At 42.7% G+C, this 23,158-nt stretch overlaps 1 protein-coding gene across 5 annotated transcripts in view; it reads left to right on the top strand.

Annotated features, from left to right (window-relative positions):
- LOC117053944 (solute carrier family 23 member 1-like) overlaps window positions 1-23,158 on the top strand; it is a 43,297-nt gene that overhangs the window by 15,261 nt on the left and 4,878 nt on the right. For all 5 annotated transcript variants that reach the window (XM_033162320.1, XM_033162318.1, XM_033162316.1 and 2 more), the window contains 9 exons: window positions 2,771-2,923; window positions 5,111-5,268; window positions 13,051-13,210; window positions 14,351-14,532; window positions 16,159-16,279; window positions 16,643-16,799; window positions 17,765-18,018; window positions 19,285-19,449; window positions 21,303-21,411. In XM_033162320.1, coding sequence (XP_033018211.1) covers window positions 2,771-2,923; window positions 5,111-5,268; window positions 13,051-13,210; window positions 14,351-14,532; window positions 16,159-16,279; window positions 16,643-16,799; window positions 17,765-18,018; window positions 19,285-19,449; window positions 21,303-21,411 — 1,459 coding nt within the window. The remainder of the gene's footprint in view (window positions 1-2,770; window positions 2,924-5,110; window positions 5,269-13,050; window positions 13,211-14,350; window positions 14,533-16,158; window positions 16,280-16,642; window positions 16,800-17,764; window positions 18,019-19,284; window positions 19,450-21,302; window positions 21,412-23,158) is intronic.

Here is a 23,158-nt window from a genome sequence, read left to right as displayed (position 1 = left end):
CTTGGGGCTTCAGCACCCAACATCCCTGACCACTGGACATGCTGGCTAGGTCTCCTGGGAAGTGGAATCTGGGGGTTGGGGTGGGCACGGGTTAACACCCCTGGACTTAGCAATGTTAGGCTGTGTTTATAATTGCCAAAACATTTTTATTTCTTGTAAAACTCTTTTTTCCCCTTATGTGTGGTGGAACTATGTTGAATAAACTTCTGTTTCTGAGTAAATTGTAACAGTTTGCTATTTATATTGTCCTTTAAATTTGACAAATAAGAGAGAGGAAGAATTGATTATTTTTTATTACATGATAGTTCACTCCCTATCATTTCCTTCTCTGCTTTAAAAAAAAGATAATCTCTTGCTTTTCTGCTCCTACTCCAGATTAAGACAGGCCAGAACAAAAAATATTGTTAGCATGTTCAAAACTTTAGGATAGTGAACATTCCTAAAGTTTACGCACCCCTATTCTGCATTACTGCATGCCTTCGGTGGGTTCTGAAGCTGCAATTTTGTGAACGCTTGCTTAGAAGCATGGGCATAGCCAGGATTTTTGTGGGGGGGGGGGTTGTAATTTTTTAGGGGGGTAGGATTTTGGTTAGGGGGGTCAGAACCAATGTGATTGGTCAGTTAGTTAAGTATTTCTATTGTTTTACTTGATCTGGGGGGGCAGCTGCCCCCCCAACTTTCATATTATTAGACTGCACGTCTAGGAGGAAAAAAAGAACACAAGTGTATGTACATGCACAAATAGGAGGAATGTACCTGCCTGACTACCTTTGTAAACAATGTAGATAATATCTAGCAGCGCAGCAGTGAAAAGTGTTACCTTATGCTTTCATATACTGTAGCCTCAAAGAGGGGATCAGTAGGCAGATCTTGCAGAAGGGTCCAGGATCCATCTCTAGTTAAAGGATCACAGATACTAAGAAAGATCTGTTCCAGAGACCCTAGAGAGCCACTACTAGTTAGACAGCATGCTAGCTGGAGTACTGGAAATTCAGTATTCCTCTTTTGTTCTCTGTGCTTGAGGATACCTTTGCTGTTTAGACTTCCAGGGCTAAATAGCTTTGCCATCAGCAAGTCTGGTAAATCAAGTCCTCATGCTATTTGGAAAGAGTCCAAGCCACATGCAAATAACTTCATAGCAGAGGTTTGGATGGAAATGCACAGTTTATGTTGTATAAATGAATAGTAGCAGCGTTGTTGTTATTGTTGTTTGTTGTTATACCCTACTTTTTCCTCTAAGGCTCTTTGGATGGTCCGTACATAGGGTTATTTAAAACAAATATTAATTTTTACTGCAACAAAATGCTCCTGTGTGGGGTTCCAGACAGCAATGCCCCCTTCTCAGATGCTCCATAATATTTCATCCTGTTTTTCTTCTTTCCCTCCCCACTGTAATGACTGATACTCAGCATTTTATTGGCGACTTAAAATGATCTGTCTCCACATGTCTTTTGGGTCCACTCTCTTTTTGCTACCTTAGTCATCCCTGAAATGCCCAGAAGCATTTCTTGTATTTCTGCAACTCTTGGAATTCCTGCCGCCTTATTTTCTCAGTGACCCAATTTTGGTTTCATAGCTACCTGTACTCATCACCTGTGTTTCCTTTTAGATGGTGTGTTTCTGGACCTTCAGCAAATGGAATGCTCGATGGTCTTTCTTTTTCCCCTCATAGCAACTAAGTGGAACAGATTGCTAGCTTCTCTCTTCCACAAAAAGGGACCCTGATGATAATAAACTTGAGAGGGATAACTAGGCCAATGTCCAAGCTCGTTCTAGCTTTCAAATCAGCTGCAGATTTTATTACCCGCCTCTTATTCTCTTTGTGTTGTGTGTCATTGCTGCTTTCAAGTCTCCTCCCCCCTCTCTCCCCCATGACTGACATAGTTACATGAGAAATAAAAAGTTTTCCTCTTTAGCAAGAGTGAAATCAGCTCAACCTCATTATGTATTTCCTATTTAGGATGCATGTGATACATGTGACAAACCATGCTGCACAGAAAGAGCAGTTTAAATGAAACATTTGTGGTGTGTTATTGTCTTTTTTTAAAAAGTAAAGCAGAGGTGGTTTTCAGTAACTTTTCTCGGCAGTGAATGAAACTGGAGTGAGCTTGTTTAAGAAGGAACGGATTAGAAAATACAGGGGCCAGCTCTGAAGATTTACTATTGAAATAGATCCACAGATAACTTTGTTTTTCCCCTTCCCAACCCATCCATATTTTTTTAATGCTTTATTGATTTTGCAAAAAAACAACAACAATCAACACAAACAATCCAAGGTCAATACATATTACAAAAAGAAAAAAAATAGATTCATACATAACATATTCCTTTATGACTTCCGATCACCCCAACATGGTTCCTGAGTTGCATTTTTTCAACTGCACACTTTCCATTGTCTCTCATAAATTGTCTCAATTGTGTTGGTTTTGTAAAGTTTCCTACTGTCATGCAAGGGTTAATCATGACCTGCCAAAGAATTTAGATGTTTACAATGCTCTTTTAGGTATCCTCTGTAAGTGTCCCATTCTCTATTAAAACTTAGTTCTGTATCATCTCTAATTCTTCCTGTCATTTTTGCTAACTCTGCGTATTCTGGCATTTTCTCCTGCCAGTCTGAGTCCATTCCATCCATATTGAGACAGGTAGCAAGATAGGCACCCAGAGGCCCCAAAGAGGTGCCAGTAACTTTGTAAAACACATTTCAGAGAAGCAAATGCTGGTGCCCTCCGGTTCAAGCCCTAACTGAAATGTTCTCCCTTGGTTCCTGCAGACTGATGATGGAGGGCATTACTGCAACTTCCCTGGAGCTGGTGCCACGGTTCCAGAGTGCGAAGAAAGGCAGAAAGGCAAAGACACCAACCGTCTCGCTTACACCGTCACAGATATCCCACCTTGGTACCTCTGCATCTTCTTGGGAATTCAGGTGAGGCTTGGAAGGAAAAGTTAGGTGGAGGGTCTTGTGTGACCAGTTGAACAAAACTATGGCTAAGAGTTAATAATAAATTCTAACAGATTTAAAGTCAGCCAATATGTGATAAATAGGCATAGGAGCCACAACGTGTACTGATTATATTGTAGCAAAAATGCTCTGAGTGGTGTATATATGGGGGAGATTATATCTCTAAAGGGAGAATTATATCCAAAGAATTCAGGATTACTTATTTGGGGGTAATTCCATTTATTCTGTGAGGCAAGTGAGTCTGAGAGAGAGAGAGAGTGACTAGTGGCCATCCAGATCACTAGAATCGGTATCAGGGGTTGCTAATGTTGTGTTTGCCAAGGCTCATATCACAGGGTTGCCACACGTCCGGAATTTACCAGACATAGCCGGAATACTGCAACCAAAAGCAGTGTCTGGGCAGAAATTGGCTAAATGTCCAGGAAAATCCGGGCGTATAGCAGCCAATGTTGGCAGTGTCATTTTCTCCAATTTCCCTCAGAAAAAGCTGCAACCTATCAGAAACCTATCTCAACACAGCCCCTGGTCCTGTTGTTGCTCCACTTGCCTAGGCCATCTATTCATCCTTTTTTTTTAACCCTCTGGCCCAGAGGGAGAGTGCTAGGAATCAATGTTGGGTAGTGCTTGGAACTGGGCCCAGAGGCACACCAAGGGAATGACTGAAGGGGAGAGGGATGCCCACGACAGGTATCTTACTCAAGGGCCCCATAAAACATGGAGCCAGCACTGCAAGTCCAGCTTTATGACTGAATGGGGATTTCAGTCATCCAAGTCTGCCCAGGGCTCTATTGCACAGCAACCCACAGTGGTTCTGACAACCCTAGTTCAGCCTTTCCTTTTTCACACAGCTTTAGCTTTGTGAGGCTTCTGTAATTCCCTCAGCTCTGAGGTGCGGACTTACCTTTAAAACAAGAGGTCAACACTAGACCAGGTGTACTGACAAAACTTTCTCAGGCACATGAAGCAGCTTCCTCTTTCTCATCAGTTCAAATATCATTTTGTAATAAATATGTATAATCCTATTAGTGGAGTTTTTTTTTTAAGTCTGTTAGTGGGCAGCCTTGAGGTAATGCTCAGACATTGATTTAGTGATAGGGGCATTATGTCAATGAAATTCAGGGCTAAAGGTTGAAGTTATTACATGTGAGGTGAGCAACAGGAACCTCAACCATTCTTTTGTTTGTTTGTTTGTTTGTTTGTTTGTTTGTTTGTTGGAGGAGGGAGGCCATTTGTACAGGAGCTATTTTGGTGAGGGAAGGTGTTTTTAAGATTTCCCCCAGTTTAATCCTCAAAAGTTGTCACTAGCTTGGGGCAAGGAGCAAGGGGAAGACAGGTACAATGCAAGAACCTGTGTTCCTCTCCTCTGTTTTCATTAGTGGTTTTGGGGACAGAGCATGGTAAGGGGAGGGGGAGAGGAAAGATTTGAAAAATCCTTCCTCCACTGCTGCAGAGCCAGAATATGTTGTTGTTCCCACAAAGCAGCCTATAGCCTAAATTCTCAGAACCAGACTTAAAAAGAACAATGTATGTAGAAAACTAACATACTGTATATGGAAAATGGGTCTATCTTGCCTGTTCTCCAATAGATCAATTTTGGATGGATTTTTGTGTGTGAAAGAGCATTCAGTCAATCTGAGCCCCTACCTGCAGCCTGAAGAGACAACAGCATTGCCTACATTGGAGAAAAGGAACCTTTTCTGGCCAACAGGCCAGATCCTTATCTCTCTACTCCTGTTGCCCAAATTTGACAGAGGGTTGACCTCTACCTGATGTCACTTTGACGTCAGCAGATGTTGTGGTTTGAAGCCTTGGTTGTTGGGACTTTGAAGCGTAGCATGGAGCGTTGGGAATGCCTTGCTCCCAAACAATTGGGAGCTCACTTTGAGTATCCAATTGTTCCTTTGAAGCCCCACCCTTACCTGCTCCACACATTCTTAAAGCTGGAAGGTACAGACATCCAGCTACATTAAAGTACAGTAATGGGAGCAGACCTGAAGCTTCAAAGAGTGGGAGCCAACTTCACCTCTCCTGGGAGGGAGGAAGTTCTGTACTCTGGGTACCACCACAAAAAAGGCCCTGTCTTCTCCACTTTTATTCACAAAGCTATTTCTCTTAACTCTTTTTTTTTCTCTTTCTCTCTCTGGTTCTTAGCACTACCTCACTGCTCTTGGGGGTCTTGTTGCTATCCCTCTCATCCTGTCCAAATCTCTTTGCTTGGAGCATGATACCCTGACACAGAGTCACCTGATCAGCACCATCTTCTTCGTCTCGGGGATCTGTACCCTTCTTCAAGTCATCTTTGGAGTCAGGTAGGCATGTACCTCTGGGAGTGCAACACTACATTACATTTGCATGTGGCTGAGATGGATGCAGTGCATTATTAGTTAAACTACTAACAGCTCACTAAGAAAGAGAATTATTTAAACAGTTTGACTGTAAAACCTCACTTAAAGCATAACAAACTCAGCAGCATCTTCTAATTTCAGTGAGTTGGATCAGGATCCCAGGAAGCAGAGGATAAGATAAAAGTTGAGAATGCATATTAGTGTGTAAATATTGCGCGTGCCTCCTTTCATGTTTGCGCAATGGAACAATATAGTCTTACAAACTGGTTTTAGTAACTTCCTTTAGAAATAAGTGAAGCAAAATGATTTAGGAACCAGGAATCTTTTTTTAAAAAGCCACAGTGGGGAACCTCCATCTGACAGACCTATTAATTTTGCCTGTGAGGTGGTTTTCCCCCAAACCATGCTGATGGTATATGAAACATCAGGTTTGTGGCATGCCAAAATGCAGCTGCAAAGGAACAAATGGGGGCTCAGAATGTATTCTCAATTGTTATTTGGTACATAGCACTAACTGAGAGCAAGTCCCTTTAATGTTGTCTGTTTGCAGGCACAGTTTAGATTCAAACCACACCTGCAAATGGACATTTTAGAAGAAAAATGTTCATGCGTAGTCGTGGTTTGAATCCACACTTTGTCTGTAAACAGACCAAGTGAAGTTCACTGTTGGTGTCAATCAGCTGTCTGATGCTGACGGTGGGGGGGGCCTCTTCTAACATTGTCACATCCATGTCTGTTGGCTGACAGGTGGGTGCTCTCTTCCACTTGTCACAGTGGCCTGCAGGGGTGGGCGAGGCCTTGAACAAGTCCACTGGTCAGATTTGGTTCCCCTCCCCTGTATTAAATACAGATAGTAAAATGTAAGTTAGTTTTGTACAAAAACAAATAAGTATCTTTTCTAGACATTTCCTGTTCTGATTTTCATATAATTTGTAGCTTTCTCTGTCCTCCTTACCAAGTTTTCTTCTCCATGGTTAACTATAAAATTCTGGAGTCAGGTTTTGTGGAATATTATCTGTTTCCAAAATCTTCAGAGGCTGTGTTCCATTTTTGTGTATGTGGGCATTGATATAAAGAAACCAGAAGATTTCTCGCTAGCTGACATCTTCTGAGAATGCGTGGAATCTTGTTCTTAATTCATGCAGTGCTGTTGAGTGTTGCATTGTGGAAGCAGCGTGCTTTCATCTTTCTAGCAATCATTAAGAGCTGTATCAGCAACCTTAAGGAACACTGGAATCATTTGCAGATGATCTTGTAAGCAAGCTGGATGGTATTGATGGTGTGTAGGTTCTTTAGTCATCTCCCATTTCTGGCACTTGTATTCTCCCCATAAGTGGACATAATTAGATCTCTGATCACATAAAGGATTGCCTAATGTCTGTGAAATGTTTTATTAGCCTTGATGTTTTAAGCTGACTGTGATGTTTAATTATTTCTGTTTTTAGCTCTTTAATTGTTGATGATTATTTTATTATTTGACCGTTAGCTGCCTTGCGCACTACTCTGCTGGAAATTAGGAAAGCAGGATAGGAATTATTTTGCTAAAGAAATAAATGTATTGGGTGGAATGCACAGGTGAGAATTTTCCAGGAAGTACTTCTCTCTCTAAACCCAGTTTGGACAGATGCTATGGAATTTTGGAACATCGCTTGCTCCTGATGTAAATCCTAAGATGGGTTAGGGCTGAAAAGAAAGAGCTTGGTTGTATAGTTAGGGAAACAATTCTGCCTCTTACATTTGCAGCAAAACTAGTGTGTGGCATAATATGTTCTAGCTTCTGTGCCACTATTAACACCCTGTCAATGGTGGCTGGGTTTATACGCTATCAGAAAAGCTGACTTGGGCCCCAGGTTATGGGTGCCCAGTGTACATGACGTCAAGACTTTATGCAGCCCCCCCCCCCCCAGCCTCGAAACCTGACTTCTGGTGGCACCAAAAGTCAGGTTCTGAGACCTCGCAAGACCTCAGAAAGGCCTTGTGATACCTTGGAAGTTGCATGGGGGCCCTGTGGTGTGGGTGCTGAGCACCCACAACAATTTTTTTCTGGGTGCTCAGGCACTCAGAGCCCCCTATAGTTGGCACCCCTGTATACTACATTTTCTTCTTTTTCTTTCATTATGTGGGAGAAGTTAAACCCTGAGCAAGTTAACACAGGCAGTATGTATTTAAACAGAACTGACACATGAACTTTCCCGCAATTAGAACAGACAAAAGTTTTTTCAATATCTCTCTTCCACATTACTGTTGTACCCCTCTTCCTTCATTATTAGTCGTTTTCCTCCACTGACGCTGACTTGGGGCGGGGGAGACAAGTGCCAATTCATACCCTTTATGCAACAATCATATTTGCTGTACATGCACCACTGTTTCCTGCAACAAGTGCAAATATACATATTCTTAAAACAGCTGTGTAGCTGAAGCAAAGTGTAGCTTTCACTCAGCTGTGGCTCCCTGAAAACCAAAATGGTTACAAACTTCTAAAGAAGTGTATATTCTCTTGTTATGGATTTGCTGTGAGAAGGACCAGTGTGCCTCTGGCAGATGCTGTTGTCATGTGCTGTCTACATTCATCCTTCTTGGGATGTTGGGGTGCAACTGTGCAAATTCAAAACTATTTTTTGCAAGGGGTGGTGGTGGTGGAGAATAATGACCCTGATCCTACAATCCTGGGAGAAGGAAGCTTGTGTTGCATAGGAAGTTTGCAGGGATTACCGCTGAGTCATGAAAAGAAGCAAAATTTGACACGGAGCTCTATAGCGCAAATCAGCTTCGTGAAAGGAAGCAGTTCCAGGGTCCAGCTTTGACGAGGGTTCATATGAGCTGCCTTTACAGACTATCATGAGACTCTCTTGAAAGAATGGCCATGTGCTGTTTTGTATGTGCCTTTGTTCTTCTGAGCCAGCCAGCAGGAGAGGAAGCAAAACAAACCATTATTCAAAGACACGGTGTTTCTTTTCTCAAAAACAAACTCTCAGCACAGGGCACAGATAATCTTTGTTCAGAGACTACTTCAGAGTTCACCACACCGCCCTGTCCCCCGCACTCCTGCAACTTCACAATTACTCTTTTGATTCGGCAGAGGTTTGGCAAATAGCTTTGAGAGCTGCTGAGCTAAATCTCCTAGGACCTTTTTGAGGATGAGGACCCCCTTTTAACCCCAATTTAAAAAAATGTGAACCCCCATGTGCAAAGGCTTTAAGAGATGCTCCTTCAGTTCTGTTTGAAGCTCCAGATATACAAATGGGAGTGAGGGAGTGCTTCAAGGAGCACTGTTCAGAAGCAGTCCTTGAAGCAGCCTCCACCTTCTGGAGGCTCAGAGATGACTGCCAGGTGCTCTCTTAAAGCCTTTGCAAGTCTTTGCATGTTAGGGTCCACAGAACATTTTGGGGTTAAAAATGTTTAACTGATCAGATGGTCGCTGAGGTATCCTGCACCCAAGCTGTTAAGAGCCTTGTAAATTAACAAAGAACTACGAACCTAGTCCAGTAGTGTATGGACAGCCAGTAAAAAATAATTTTAGCCTCATCAATTCACCAACTGCAGCATTTTGCTTGAGCCACTGAACCAGACCCAAGGGTAGACCCATGTTGGACTCAAATTCCCATCAGTTTCAGCAAACATGACCAATTGTCAGGAATCATGGGAGTTGTAGTGTAACATCTGGAGAGCACCAAATTGGTTACTCCCGCTTTACGAGTTGGTCTCAAAAGGTTGAGGTAAGTTTACAGGTGGCTCCTACTTTTTAATAATAATAATAATAATAATAATAATAATAATAATAATAATAATAATAATGCAGTACTGCGAGTACCTCCCTAAAAGCTGTGTTGTCATATCACTGATAATTTGCTGGGACAAAGGAGCAATTGGATGAAGGGCCACAGTTCAGTTGGTAGCTCATGCTTTGCATTGGTAAGGCCACAGTTTCAATCCTTGGCATTTCCAGGTAGGGCTGGAGAAAGCCCTGTCTGAAACCCCGGAGAGCTGCCACCTGTCAGTGTGTAGATGATACAAACCTAGATGATTAATTGGTCTGACTCTGAATAAAGCAGCTGCCTTCAGTTCCAGCAGGAGCTGCACTGTTGTGGGAATACGTTTTAGGGTTTTCCCGCGCGATAGCCGCTTTGTTAATCCTTCCGCGCTACTGCGCAGAAGGAAAGAAGATCCGGCCGGAGATTGGAGCCTGGATCCCTCCGCGCCTCCCCGAAAGCGCGCCAGGAAGCCTCCTGGTAACGGTCGCAAGGCTGGTTTCCCGCCTGGAAACACTCGTTATTGCAATGCTGTTATTGGTTGATGCTTATTTGATGACGCTGTATAATTTGCCAATAAATAGCCCTGCCTCTGTTAGCTCGACGAGTACGAGCAGAGCGACAGAGAGACGGAGAGCTCGCTCGCATTGAGTGCACTTGAAACCACCGACTGCAGTCTCTTTATTTTGGCCTCCTTTCTGCTATTTCGGCCACACCTTTTGCTTTGCTTCTTGCTGCCTATCCTATCCTCTTCAGACCTTCTGCAAGTCTTAAAACTCCTCACGACCTTCAAGAACCCTCATAACCAGCCAGAGCAGGCTCTCAGACGACTGGTTATCCCAGCAACTGGTTATCCCGACACACCGTGAGTACTGATAAGCTCTGGAGGCAAATAGATTTGTCCCTTCCTGCCTTCTAACAAATCACTTCACATCGTTTCCCAACCTGGTGCTTTCCAGATGATGGCTGGGGCTGATGGGGGTCCAAAATATCTGGAGGCCACCAAGTTGGAGAAGACTACTCTCTAGGCACTGTGGCATCATAGCAGTGAAAACTTGTGGATCAGTCAGGGATGAAGACTAGTCAAGGTTGAAGTCAGCTCAGTCCAGATGGTTCCACCCACCCTCAAGCAGAGGCTGCTGCTGCTGTCAGCACTGATATAGTTGATAAGGTGGGAAGATTATCCTTGCTCATGCTCTCTAGATTTATGAGCTCTTTCTTTGGCAGGCCTAACACTGATGGCTCAGTTCATTGGGAAACTAGACAGCTCACTAGACAGCCAAGTAGAAACCTTTTAAATTAGATTTAAGGTCAGGGATGGGGGACCTGTTGCCCTCCAGATGATGCTGGGTTCCATCAGGGATGATGGGAGTTGTAATCTGACAATGTCTGGAGGACCACAAGTTCACCGTCTCTGATTTAGGCACAGCAAATATCGCCAATACCGCAAGGTCAGCTGCAACATACGTCACTTCGACCTGGTCTAAAGCTCTTCATTTCAATAGGGATTTTATTTGTTTATTATTTTTTTTAAAAAAATTGTACTTGTATCCTGGCCTTTCTCCAAGGAGCTGAGATTGGTAGTTCCACACAGTGGTTACTCATTTTAACCTTGTAAGGTAGGTTAAGCTAGGAAATGGCCATCCAGTGAACTTGATGGCTGAGCTAAATTACGCCACATATTGGCATTCGTTGTAATTATAGGAGAAAGAACTCACAGTTCCAGAAGGTTCTGAAGCCATAATTTACAGTTCTAAAGCACACAAAGGAGGGTGCCTTCCTGTTTGCTTCAGTCGTCTTAGCCCACTGACATTTTTTAGACATAACAGTGGTATCTTTCAATATAATGGAAGGTTACCAATGAAACAGGAGCTTTTAAGGAATCTGTTTCCTCCACACCCAGATCACCTCTAGGAATGCCTCTGATGTAACCTCTGATCTGTGCGAGTTACTCTCTGATAGTCAGTGAGCTCAGGGGCATAATGGATGCTAATGAATGCCTCAGGTAGCAATATGCCTGTTACTATTTCCAGAAGAAATTACTGAGCTGTGGCTCATAAAATAAAATATTAAAACGCCTTTGAAGTCTTGGGTACATAAAGTGCAGTAACACTCCTTTATATACTTTGCCAAGGCTTATTTCAATTGTGATGTCGTTGTGGAAAGGCCCACAGGCACTCCCAGGATGGCAAATATTAAATAACTTACCTCATAGAGCAGTGAAACAGCAGTAAATGACAATTAAGATGAAGGAGAAGCAGGCTTGTCTATTTAGTTAATGCGTTTCTGCACTGCTGGATGTGCAGGAAAAGGCAACATAAATATGGAAGGTGATGATAAAGGATTGACTTGAAAAATCTGGTCATGCTTAGAGTCACCATGTTCACCTGGGTCTTAGCAGGCACTTTTTTGATGGGATTTCTTTGCAACATCCCAAATACTGGCTGCACTGGGGACGAGTTATTACTGTCCCAGCAAACCTATTCAAACATGGTGGCCAAAATATTTCATAGTCTTATAATTCAAATTTACTAGTGAGGTCAATGCTGGGTCTAAGAAAAGGCAAGAAATCGCCAAAACCTTGGATGCCACAGATCTCTGCCTCCATTCTTTGTACAATTACTTGAACTGTTCCTAGGTTAAAAGCATAGCCAGCAAACCACTGCAACAATTGAGAAACCAAAATAGAGGGAGGTGTGAGAAAGAGCAGCTTATGACACCTGTGTAGCCCTGTTTCATGCGTCAATCATAGCAGCAAGAGCTGCTATACTTGGGGAAACGAATCATTGTTTCCCCAAAACAAAATATATTGGCTTGTGACCAGGAGCGGGAAAATGTTATAGCTCCCAAATGAAAGTGCCGCTGTTGGGGAAATATTGGGGTTCAATACCATGTAGGTTCAGCCTGGATGGCCAGTAAAATCCAGGCTCCAACTGTCAGTTAAACAAGACATTTATTTAAGTGTCGCAAAGACAGCACGATATAACCTCAACCAGCAAGTAGTTGATGGGTGGCACCGCCAACATGAAAAAAGCACAATCATTTATACACTTCTAAGCAAAGGGAGTCAAAGCAGCAGTGATGGCCATATATGACAGTACTTCCTTCTACTTGTTTAATCACAAGGCATAGCAGCCTTCTTATCTTTCCCGTCTTCCTTTGCCCTTAACGGTTAAAGCAATAGCTCCTGTGGTACATGTTGTTCCATCCTTCTCTCATGATTTCCTTGCAAACACAGCCATCACATTCCAACCTTCACTTGCCCAGCCCTCCTCACACACATTTCCAATGTTTAATTTTACGATACCTATAATTCCCATGACACTGTCTTGAAGGGAGACCAGTGGATGCAGTGCAATCAGCTGTACACGTTACCCCGCTCTAAGTGGCTAGTACAGGAAGACTCCTGTTCTTGCCATACTAAATATCCAGAAGAAAGAGAAAAGCAGTAATGGAACCTGTGGAACCAGTTTTCTACCTTGGTTTCCAAGGAATTGGCATTTGCATAGGAGAAGGAAGGGGATGCTTGGTCCTTTGTCTGCTAATCATCACTTTTTCTTCTGAAACTTCCTTCCTCAGCTGCTTTTGCAGCCCTGGACACACTGTATGTATGTGTTTTAGATGAAGGGTGATAAGGGTGAAAGGGGATTTTTTTTCAGGGGAAAGCCACTGGGAAGTGAAGGCTTAAGCACTGTTCAATATAGAACAGGCTGAGCTAGGACAAGCATTAGCTGAACAAGAAGATGGAACAGTCTTTGGTTCATTATGAATATTTATACTGAATCATTTACAAGGCACCACTTTCAATACAGGCAGGCCTGCAAAAACCATGTTGACAAGCTTCTTCCATTTCTATGACAGTAGAATTAGATAAAGGTCTTCAAATGTATTTTCTGTGGTTGTATTTGCATTGTTGTTTAGTCTGTTTTATCTACAAAAAACCTACAAAGTGCAATCCACTCAGCAGTGCCATTCTTACCTCCATTTCCGAACACAGGCTACCTATCCTACAAGGAGGGACTTTTGCCTTCTTAACTCCAACGCTGGCCATGCTCTCTCTCCCCAAATGGAAGTGCCCAGCGTGGACTCAAAATTCCAGCTCAGTGGATACTTCTTCTCCAGACTTTGTTGAGATCTGGCAAGAACGAATGCGAGAGGTAACCCAATGGGCATTCCATATATATGTGGGGGAATATCTTGAAGTTTGGTTCTGAATAGTAGGATATCCTACAAGTTTATGTAGCTTCTCCAATAGCTATGGAGAGGGTGATTTCACTTTTGCTTTCAATTCTTCTCTTGATCAGCCACAGGGAGATTATACTTTACTTGCTCTTTGACTAGGTCCATATGTTAGAGGACCAGCATGGTTTCTATTCCCCATAGTTCCTTTCCATCATCTTCCAACAGGGCCAGTGCCAAAGGTCAGCATGGTTGGGCATCTGCCAGTGGTCCACATCCTAGCAGGATGTGCAGCAGTGAGGAGGTAGATTAATTGAGTTGGGCATGCATGAAGGGTATCTTGCCCAAGGGCCCTACAAAACCTGGAGATTTCCCTGTTCTCCAGTAATAATTAAAGTCTACAATATCATGGGAGATGTTGATGACATGATTATGTCTCACATATCTAAAACTAACAAAGATGGCAGCTTAAATACTTAAACATTTTGCTATGGTAGAAATTCCAATGTCACTCTTAAAAGCTGATGTGCAGGGAAAGAATCCACATTAAAATAAAATCAATGGAAAGTAAGAACATAAGAAGAGCTTGCTGGATCAGGCCAATGGTCTATCTATTCCAGCATCCTCTTCTCACAGTGGCTTCCTACATGCCCACGGAAACTTCCAGCAACTGGTATTTAGAAGCATTACTGCCTCCAACCATGAAGGCAGGAGGAAGATAACCTAAAGCTGCCTTTTGCAGGAGGGGAATTTGAGGAACTGAGGCAGATAGTGGTGATGAGAGATGAAGTTAGAGGCCTAATAGACTGATTAAAAGCTGACAAATTGCTGGGTTCAGATAACATCCACCTGAGACCTATCAAAGAACACAAATGTGCAATTGCTGATCCTCTAATATATGTAACTTACGTATGTCTCAGATCAGCCTCTGTACTTGAGGACTGGAAAGTAGCAATGCAAAAAAAAAGTTTGGAAAGGGGGCATTCCTAGAAATTACAAGTCAGTTAGCTTAACACCTGTCCTGGGAAAACTGGTTGGAAGTATTATTAAAGATACAGTAACTAAGAATATTAAAGGACAAAGCTTGCAAAAGTTTATTTTTTCTTTCTCTGTTTCAGTTGCAGGGAGCAATCATGGTAGCTTCCTGCTTCCAAATCTTTATTGGTTTTTCTGGTCTCATTGGATTTCTGTTGAGGTTCATTGGCCCTTTGACAATTGCCCCAACCATTTCCTTGGTGGCGCTGCCTCTCTTTGTCTCTGCAGGAGAAGAGGCAGGACAACACTGGGGTATAGCAGCCGTGTAAGTTTTACCTCCCTTTAATACCAAGATGAATGTGATGCAAACAGAGAACATACCCCCAGTGCTTTTTTCTGGGGGTATGCAGGGGTATGCATACCCCTAAACATTTTGTGAATCTTTGTACTTTTGTCCATTTACTGTATTTTCCCTGAAGTGATGATTTTCTTGAGTCAAAATGAGAGTACCCCTAAACATTTTTTTAAGAAAAAAAAGCACTGCATACACCATTCCCCAATTTTCCGTAGTAACTGGGGGCGAAAACATTGGCAGTTATGTATTTGTATGCAGCATATGTGAAGTAACTCTCTTCTGGTAAATGTGAGTTATGAAGAATGTGCATAAACATTCGTTGCTGTATGCAGTTGCATGGAATATATAAAAATGACATAATGAAGCTGGAAATATGTATATTACCAACTCAACACACCTAGTCTCCAAGCACTCTTGAGAAAGTGACACAAATTCATAGTATAAACAGCATATTTAGTGAATTGCCCAGTCAAAGACGGCAGGTGGATTCCAGTTGGTGTCCTTGCATTCACAGAAGGGCTTTTGATCCAGTGGACACTTCTGCTCACAAATTAAGAGAGGATACTCCCCACCCCACCCCAATCCACTGTTCTCTCTGCAGTTCCCTCTGTGCTGGACAATCCACCAACTCTCTGAAGCCAGTTTTTGAGGGGTGCTGAGGGCTGCAGTGAGAGGATGGAGAGTAAGAATCAGCAAGGGGCCATCAGTTAGATCACACCCTATCTGTATCAACCAGCAAATGTAAAATAATCCATACCTGGGACGAATTCACAGTTACTTGGAAACAATGCATCTTTACGGGGCAAAATAATGAAATTCCCAATTTCTGTTGTTAGTTCCATGCCTCATTTCAGTCACACTCCTGGCATAGCATGCGCTTTATGCTCACATGTAGATATATTCTTCAAGGCATTGAATAGGCTTGATCCTCTGATTTTTACGATGAACTTTTCATCTGTTTCTAAGTGTGGAATACTAATAAGTGCACACTGCTTGAAACAAAGTACACTGTTGTTGATTTGTTTTTGTTTTTTTACCCTGCTTTTCTGTCACAGGACACAAAGTGGCTTACAAGATTTACGAACACAATAAAACTAATGAAACACAACAATGCACAATAATCAGAAAATATAAATGCACGACATATACAACAGCAGATTAACAGTGCAATCCACTGCTTTGCATATCAGGTCAGAACAAAGTAAATAGTAGGATCCCAGCCTAAAATAGGTATTTTGGAAAACACAAAAATCCAGTCATGAGAACTTTGATATCAGAGGCTTGTCTCTGTTTGTAACTTGCACTGAGGTGTGTGGAATTTTGTAAGATGATTCAGGACAGTTGCTATCTCAGTAAATGAAGTTGATCCCATACAATAGTGTAGAAAAAACAGTGTAATAAACATGGTTGTGAAAAGGCAGTGTAGTAGGAACATTGTGCCCCATTATCTGAATAAGTGCAATGGAAGCATACAAGTGGCACCAATGCTTGTATTTGTTCCTGTATAAATACTCCCTTAAGTTCTGAATCAGGACCTCCATGTCAACATAAAACATACTGGCAACTTTTTCTTAACTTCTTTCTTTTCCACCTCAGAACCATGTTCTTCATAGTTCTGTTCTCTCAGTACCTGAAAAGTGTCCCTGTTCCAGTGCCATCTTACAGCACAAGCAAGAGATGCCATTTCTCCAAGGTCTACCTCTTCCAGATTTTCCCTGTGAGTTAACTCCTTTGAACTTTTGGTAACCAGATAGACCACAGCAGGTAGACTAAAATAAAACTAAAGCATGCTTCATTTCAGTCACCTAACAAATTGCATTGACTTCCACTCGTTTGTTGGCAATGAAATAAGCCAGCTGCAGAGGAAGTTTGCCAATTGTTTTCTGCTGCATCGTACCAATTTGCCTTTGAGTGGGGATTTGGTGGTTTTTGTTATGATTGAGTAGCTATACCACAACTACATTTCTTTGATGCACCTTGCAAATGTAATGGGAAATACTGTTGAACTATATACAGCTTCCAGTCTGGAGGAATGAGTCCTGCCACTAACAGAGATTCATTGTCTTCTGTAACTGATTAGGTGCTGTTTGGCCTTACACTTACCTGGCTTCTCTGTTTTATACTTACCATCACCAATGTGTTCCCTTCGGACCCACTTGCTTATGGCTACAAAGCTCGGACTGACAGCAGAGGGGATGTTCTTTCACAGGCGCCCTGGTTTCGGTTTCCTTACCCAGGTATTGTCATGCCGTAACGTTGCTGATTTTTTTTTTTTGGCCTCCCCATTAGGAGTGAAAACATTAATCAACTGCTTGGTTCTCTTTATTAGTTGATTTCAGATTGTTAACATTGTCTTCTTCAGACGAAAGGGCTTCATTGTTAATGGTACTGGTAACAGTCTATATGTATCTGTTGATTCTGCCAATGTGTTTAAGACTATGTTTCAAACAATAGCTGGGTATTTATTACAGTGCGTGGGCATAGCCGGGAGGAATTGACTGTCCCCCTCTCCCAATCAAGTTAATAAATAAATAAAAACACTTAGCTAAAAGTAGAAATTGTAGAAAGATTTTACAGATTTTTCTGAGCACTTGAGGTAAAAAGAAAGTAATTTAAAACAACAGTTGTGGAGACATTTTGTTCTGAATCTGCTAGACATAAATCCTGGCTACGCCCATGTTACAGTGGCATAGCTGCCCATCCCATTCAGGGATGCAACTTTTTTTTGGGGGGGGGTAAAACTTTGGAGCAGCAAAATTGTCTAGGAGTTGACTTGGAAGCAGGTAGAGGTGGATATGCAAGAACACAACTGACAGGACTGATCCTCATTCCAGGCACTTCTGATTTAGGCAACAGCCACTCTTCCATAGAGAGACATTGCACACAAATAGTTCGTCCTTGGCGACAGCTTCCACTTGGGAAAATGTGAGGAACAACATGCTCAAGTTCGTACTTGTAATGTAATGACAGCTGATACATCAAGCAAGTTAAAGTAGCTTCCCATGCGGTGGTTATTGCCTGCAAAACAGTCCTAATTGTTGTCCTGTTAATAATTATAATCGGCAAAATAACAGTTCCTTTGGCTTCAACGTTCAACAACATCTCAAGACGTTTTAACTACTTATGCTGGTGAGCTTCACTAACCAGCCTCAGATCCACAGTCTTAACATGGGCACTTTGTTTTTGTGTTTGCGATACACAGGTCAATGGGGAGTTCCAACCATTAGCTTGGCCGGGATATTTGGTATCATAGCTGGAGTGATCTCCTCCATGGTGGAGTCAGTAGGAGATTACTATGCCTGTGCTCGTTTATCTGGTGCTCCACCTCCTCCCAAGCATGCAATCAACCGTGGAATTGGAGTGGAGGGGATTGGCTGCCTTCTGGCGGGAGCCTGGGGGACAGGAAATGGCACCACTTCGTACAGTGAAAACGTGGGTGCTTTGGGGATCACTCGGGTAAGTCTGATTTCAGTACGATAAATTGAATTCCACTGCAGCAAAGTGCTAACATTTTTGCAGAAGAGGCAGCCACACATGTGCTCTTTAAACAGGCACCCCAACCTTTGGCCCTCCAGATGTTTTGGACTACAATTCCCATCATCCCTGACCACTGGTCCTGTTAGTTAGGAATCATGGGAGTTGGAGGCCAAAACATCTGGAGGGCCGCAGGTTGGGGGTGCCTGTCTTAAACGTGGGCTATGCATGTATAGTATTTTCCCAACCATTCTAAAGCCAGGAAACACTTTCCACATTAGCTTGTCTGCTGAGCAACACTGAGGGAATCTGCTATGGAAATCCTGTGCTTTGCAGAGAATTCTGGAGAATTTTCTAGAGCAAACATTCAGTTTGTGTAGGGCATTGGCCAGGCCACACACACCATTGGCACATCCGAACTGAGAACATAGCCTGAGAATCCCCCAATACTCCCCTGGATCTGCACACTGCAGGATGAGATCAGCAGCGGCGGGCAGGCTCAGCACTGACATTGTGGTCTTCGTAAAAAAGTGTAGCAAAGGGGAATGGAAGAAAAAGTTAATGGGGTTAGGCACCATCTTGCTGCCCTATGTTTGAAGCACTAGCACAAGCTCTGCTAAGCTTCTAAATGAGCACGTTTGCTGGATTGCTGTGCTGGAGTCCTTCCAAGCAGCCTGTTGCTCCGTGTAGACTTACCTCATTCAGAGGGTTAGCTTTTGTCTGTAATGAGCCACAACATTTTAGTTCTCTCTGTGGTAGTATATTATCAGAAATCAAGTTGTGCGGTAATATGATTACCTTCAGAAAGTTTATTAATGTTCTATAGGTTATAGAAAGAACAAAGGTGGGGGAACCTGTGCCCCGCAGGTCTTTTTCCCACAAACCATGCCCACCTGATGCTATGTTTAATATCTGCCATTGTAATTTAGAGCATTTAAAGGGAATAATGTTAACACCTCTTATAAGTATTTATTAATAGAACACAGAACACTAAAAACAAAGAACCTTTAACAGGAAAATCCATGGAACAACCAGAAAGGCTGTATTTCCATTGGTATAAAACACCTGGCTTGGCTATTGAGTCTTACTGTAATCTTATCTGATAATATGGCCATTATTATTAGTTACTGATAAATGTAATAACTAATACCAAAGCCCTACTGTCAGAACTGACAGAGCTCTGAAACATATAATTTTCTTCGTCCTTTTATGGGGGCTTGTAATTCCCTTCTGTTCTTCTCAACACAGGTCGGGAGTAGAATGGTCATTGTGGCTGGGGGCTGCGTTATGCTTTTGACTGGCATGTTTGGCAAGGTTGGAGCTATATTTGCCAGCATTCCAACTCCCATCATTGGAGGAATGTTTTTTGTGATGTTTGGCATCATCACGGCTGTGGGAGTTTCCAATTTACAGGTGAGAGTTTTGCTTCAAAAATCAATTTAATTCTGCATAAGTGAGGAGGAGCCATTTGTACAGTTTCTCTGGATATCCTCAGCACACAAATGCTAACCTGACATCCACACCAAACATTTTAAAGCACATGGCTCACCCCCACCCCTACAAATCCTGGGAACTGTAATTTGTTGAGGCTGCTTAGGACTGTAGCTCTGTGAAGGGAAAACTACAGTTCCCACAATGCTTTGTGGGGTACGTGCTTTAAATGTATGGTGTGGGTGAGTTATTGTATCCTGCCTCTTAGCCTAAATATAGTCCATCAAGGCATCTTACATTAAAGAAAAAACATAATCTGTGACAGCTCAGAAATAGTTGAATAGCACAAATTTCATATTAAATGTGTTTCAGGTAAGAAAGTTATCAAGGACCATTGCAGATGGGTAACGAGATGTAATAAGTTGTTCTTCCTATTTTGCATGGTTGGCATGTCTACAGCTGAGATGATAGGCAAGGACTACAAATTGTTAAGACTGCTAGTTGCACTGATGGGATAGTTGCAATTTATGAAAGACAATGAATTGTGTTGTTAATGTTTCAATTTTCAGTAAGATACATGCCCAAGGGTGGTTTTTCACTCTAAGTAGAGAACCGTTTGAGAAAGTTGAAGGAACCTGGTAACATGACCTTAAGATGAAATGATTTGAGATCATTAACAAATCCAAAAGTGTCAATGAACTATGAGTTAACTTCTGTTAAAAAGTACAGGTGTGTTCCAACTACAATATTTAATGGAAATAAAACAAAACTTATTAAGTTTAAACATTAACTCTGCTATAAAAAATGGGATAAATCAGCACATTGAAATGTGTCCTAAAACCAATGTGACATCTTTCTAACAGAATAGATTGCCTTTATCAACATCATTATCAGATAGAAAAGATTACAAGAGATTTTCTGAGCTGATAAAAGGTGAAGATTTTGTTGTTAGATAAAATTGCTATCATAAAAAAGCATTATCAAAGGCTTTATCATTGTTTGAAAATTATTCATTTTCTTTTTCATCAAGGATACTTACATATCTTATATGGAAAAGTAAACATCCTAGTGTAGCATTAATTGCTTTATAGAAGCCCAAAGAGAGAAGCTTGCCTGCTTGCCCAAACTTGTCTATTATCAGATTAAAATAAGTGTAAAACAAATTAAAGCAAAGGATTCTTCTTAGAACAGTACTGGAGCAATATCCAACGGCTTCACTTCTCATTGTCTTGGGTACCATAAAAGCATAAGTGTGCCATATTTCAGTTCTTTCATACCATCAACTTTCGCATTGTGGAATATATTCAAGACCATATTGCCCTGAAATATTTATTATTACTATGTTATACAAATAGGCATGCACAGGGGTGTGCTGGACACATCCTAATGTTTTTAAAACACTGGGGATTCTGGTAAGGAGGAGAGAGCACAGAGTAGCAACCCAGCTTCCACTCTGTCTGAGCTTAGTCTGGGACACCTGCTCAGGGACACTAATGAAAACCTTCAAGGGCACCATGGTGCCTGTGGGCACCCGGTTGGCAACTCCTGCCCTACTGTAACTCAGCGTGTAGCTAAGCCTAAGCAAGTGCAACTGAAACCACAACATGTTTCCTTGGTCTCCCCTTATTCTGTTTCCCTTGTGTTGAATTTTAGAGTGTAAGCTCTTTGGTGCAGGGACTTGCCCTCTTATACTCAGTAAAGCACTATGCCCACAGATGGAATAATAAAGAATCAACAATGCTGCATTGTCTACATACCTAAAATAGCTGGTGAAACTAATTGATATTGTAGTATCCTTTTGTTTTCCCTCTAAAGACCATCTCCTCTTTATTCAGTACACAGATATGAACTCTTCAAGAAACCTTTTCATTTTTGGGTTTTCTATATTTGCGGGTCTGACGGTTCCATTCTGGGTGCAGAACAATTCAAAAGTAGTGGAAACAGGTGAATGTTGTTTTCATTATATTTTGTATTTTGCCTGACGTCAACAGAAAATGAATTAGAAATGTAACCCACTAAAACTGGGATGTGGTTCCCATAATTAACTTCTGCCCACACTGTGGTTTCAGTTACATTGCTTCTGCCAACCCAGGAGTTCGAAAACACACCAGTGCAAGTAGATAAATAGGTACTGCTGTGGCGGGAAGGTAAACAGCGTTTTTGTATGCTCTGGTTTCTGTTGCACCAGGAGCTGTTTAGCCATCCTGGCCACATGACCTGGAAAGCTGTCTGTGGACAAACACCAGCTCCCTCAGCCTGAAGCAAGATGAGTGCCGCACCCCATATTCGCCTTAACTGTCCAGGGGTCCTTTACCTTACCTTACCTTACATTTCATGTATTTGAATGACTGGACTTTGACAGACACAGTGCTCATGCTAAGAAGCTGCCATAGGTGGTTTCTCAAGATGCCAGATGATAACTGTCCCAGTTACATTTTTGTAGCCGTCATCCTCCAAATTCACTTAACAGCATTATCAAAGCTGACTATGCCAACCACCTTTTGTGGGTGGAGACATGCATGCAAATCCATGTTTGTGCAGCCAGTTAACGTGTATGGAATCTGTAGATTGGGTCGAATGGGTAAAAATATGAAGACTGTTGTTTTAGCTTAGTTTAATTTAATTTATACGTTCCTTTTCCACAGTGTACCATGCCCAAAGATAGCAGAACAATAGATAGCAGACATCTAAAAAAAGAATGTTACAAAACTTAACAAACTCTAGTAAGGCAAAGTCAACAAGTCTGAAATTCTTTATTGCAATCAAATAATATAATAAAATACAAAAGGAAAGCCAATATTAACAATATTAACAGGAAAAAATAAGACTAAGTTTAGAGTAGCTGTTATCTTCAGGCATTCAACCCTTCATCTAATATGAGAGAAGGGGAATAAGTGTGCTAGCTCCCCCTCCCCGCCTCATTCCTGCACCTATTCACATCTCTGTCACTCTTGACAAGTTGGAGGGATTTCCTCTGAAGCAGGGAGTCTGTCTGGACTGGCTCAAGGCATTTTGCTGCCTGAGGCAAAAGTCACGATAGAACCCTTCCCCCAGGGCACATACAGGAGCCAATTGGACTGGTTATTGAATCTTATTCCAATATTGGCGAAAGGACAACGCCTTCCACTGCACTTGAGGGCAGTAGGCTAGCATGGGGGATGCAGGGCAGGCCACATGCCACTCACAGCTCTGGCCACTCCCCCTACTTCAGCAGCTGCTGCCTGAAGAAGCTGTGTCACTATGCCTCATTGTAGGGGTGGACCTGGAACCTGTTCTAATTGTGTAGGTTCCTCACATGATGTGAAACCAGAGCCGTCTTAAGGGGATCTGCCGCCCTGGCGCGGCTATCCCTCCGGCGCCCCCGCCATGCCGCCTCTCCGCCGCCTCCCTCCCGCGCTTGCCGCCCCTTGGGAGGGGGGTGGGCGAGCGGGGGACGAGGGGCGTGGCGCTGGAGCGGCGCGGGGCTCTGCGCGCCCTTCCAGCGCTTCCGGGACGGTAGGCGAGGGCGGCCGGCTCGCGCTCCCGCGCGCATCCGGATGGCGCGGCGCAACCGGGCAGCTTGTGCCCCATCGGGTGGGTGGCTGGCTGCGCGCGGGAGCGCGAGCCGGCCGCCCTCGCCTCCCGTCCCGGAAGCGCTGGAAGGGCGCGCAGAGCTGTGCTCCTGTGCTCTGCTGGGCCGCCAGAGGGCGTG

The sequence above is a fragment of the Lacerta agilis genome, chromosome 10 (assembly GCF_009819535.1).
Source record: "Lacerta agilis isolate rLacAgi1 chromosome 10, rLacAgi1.pri, whole genome shotgun sequence".
Classification (NCBI taxonomy): Eukaryota; Metazoa; Chordata; class Lepidosauria; order Squamata; family Lacertidae; genus Lacerta; species Lacerta agilis.
This window is presented reverse-complemented; position numbering and strand designations above follow the sequence as displayed.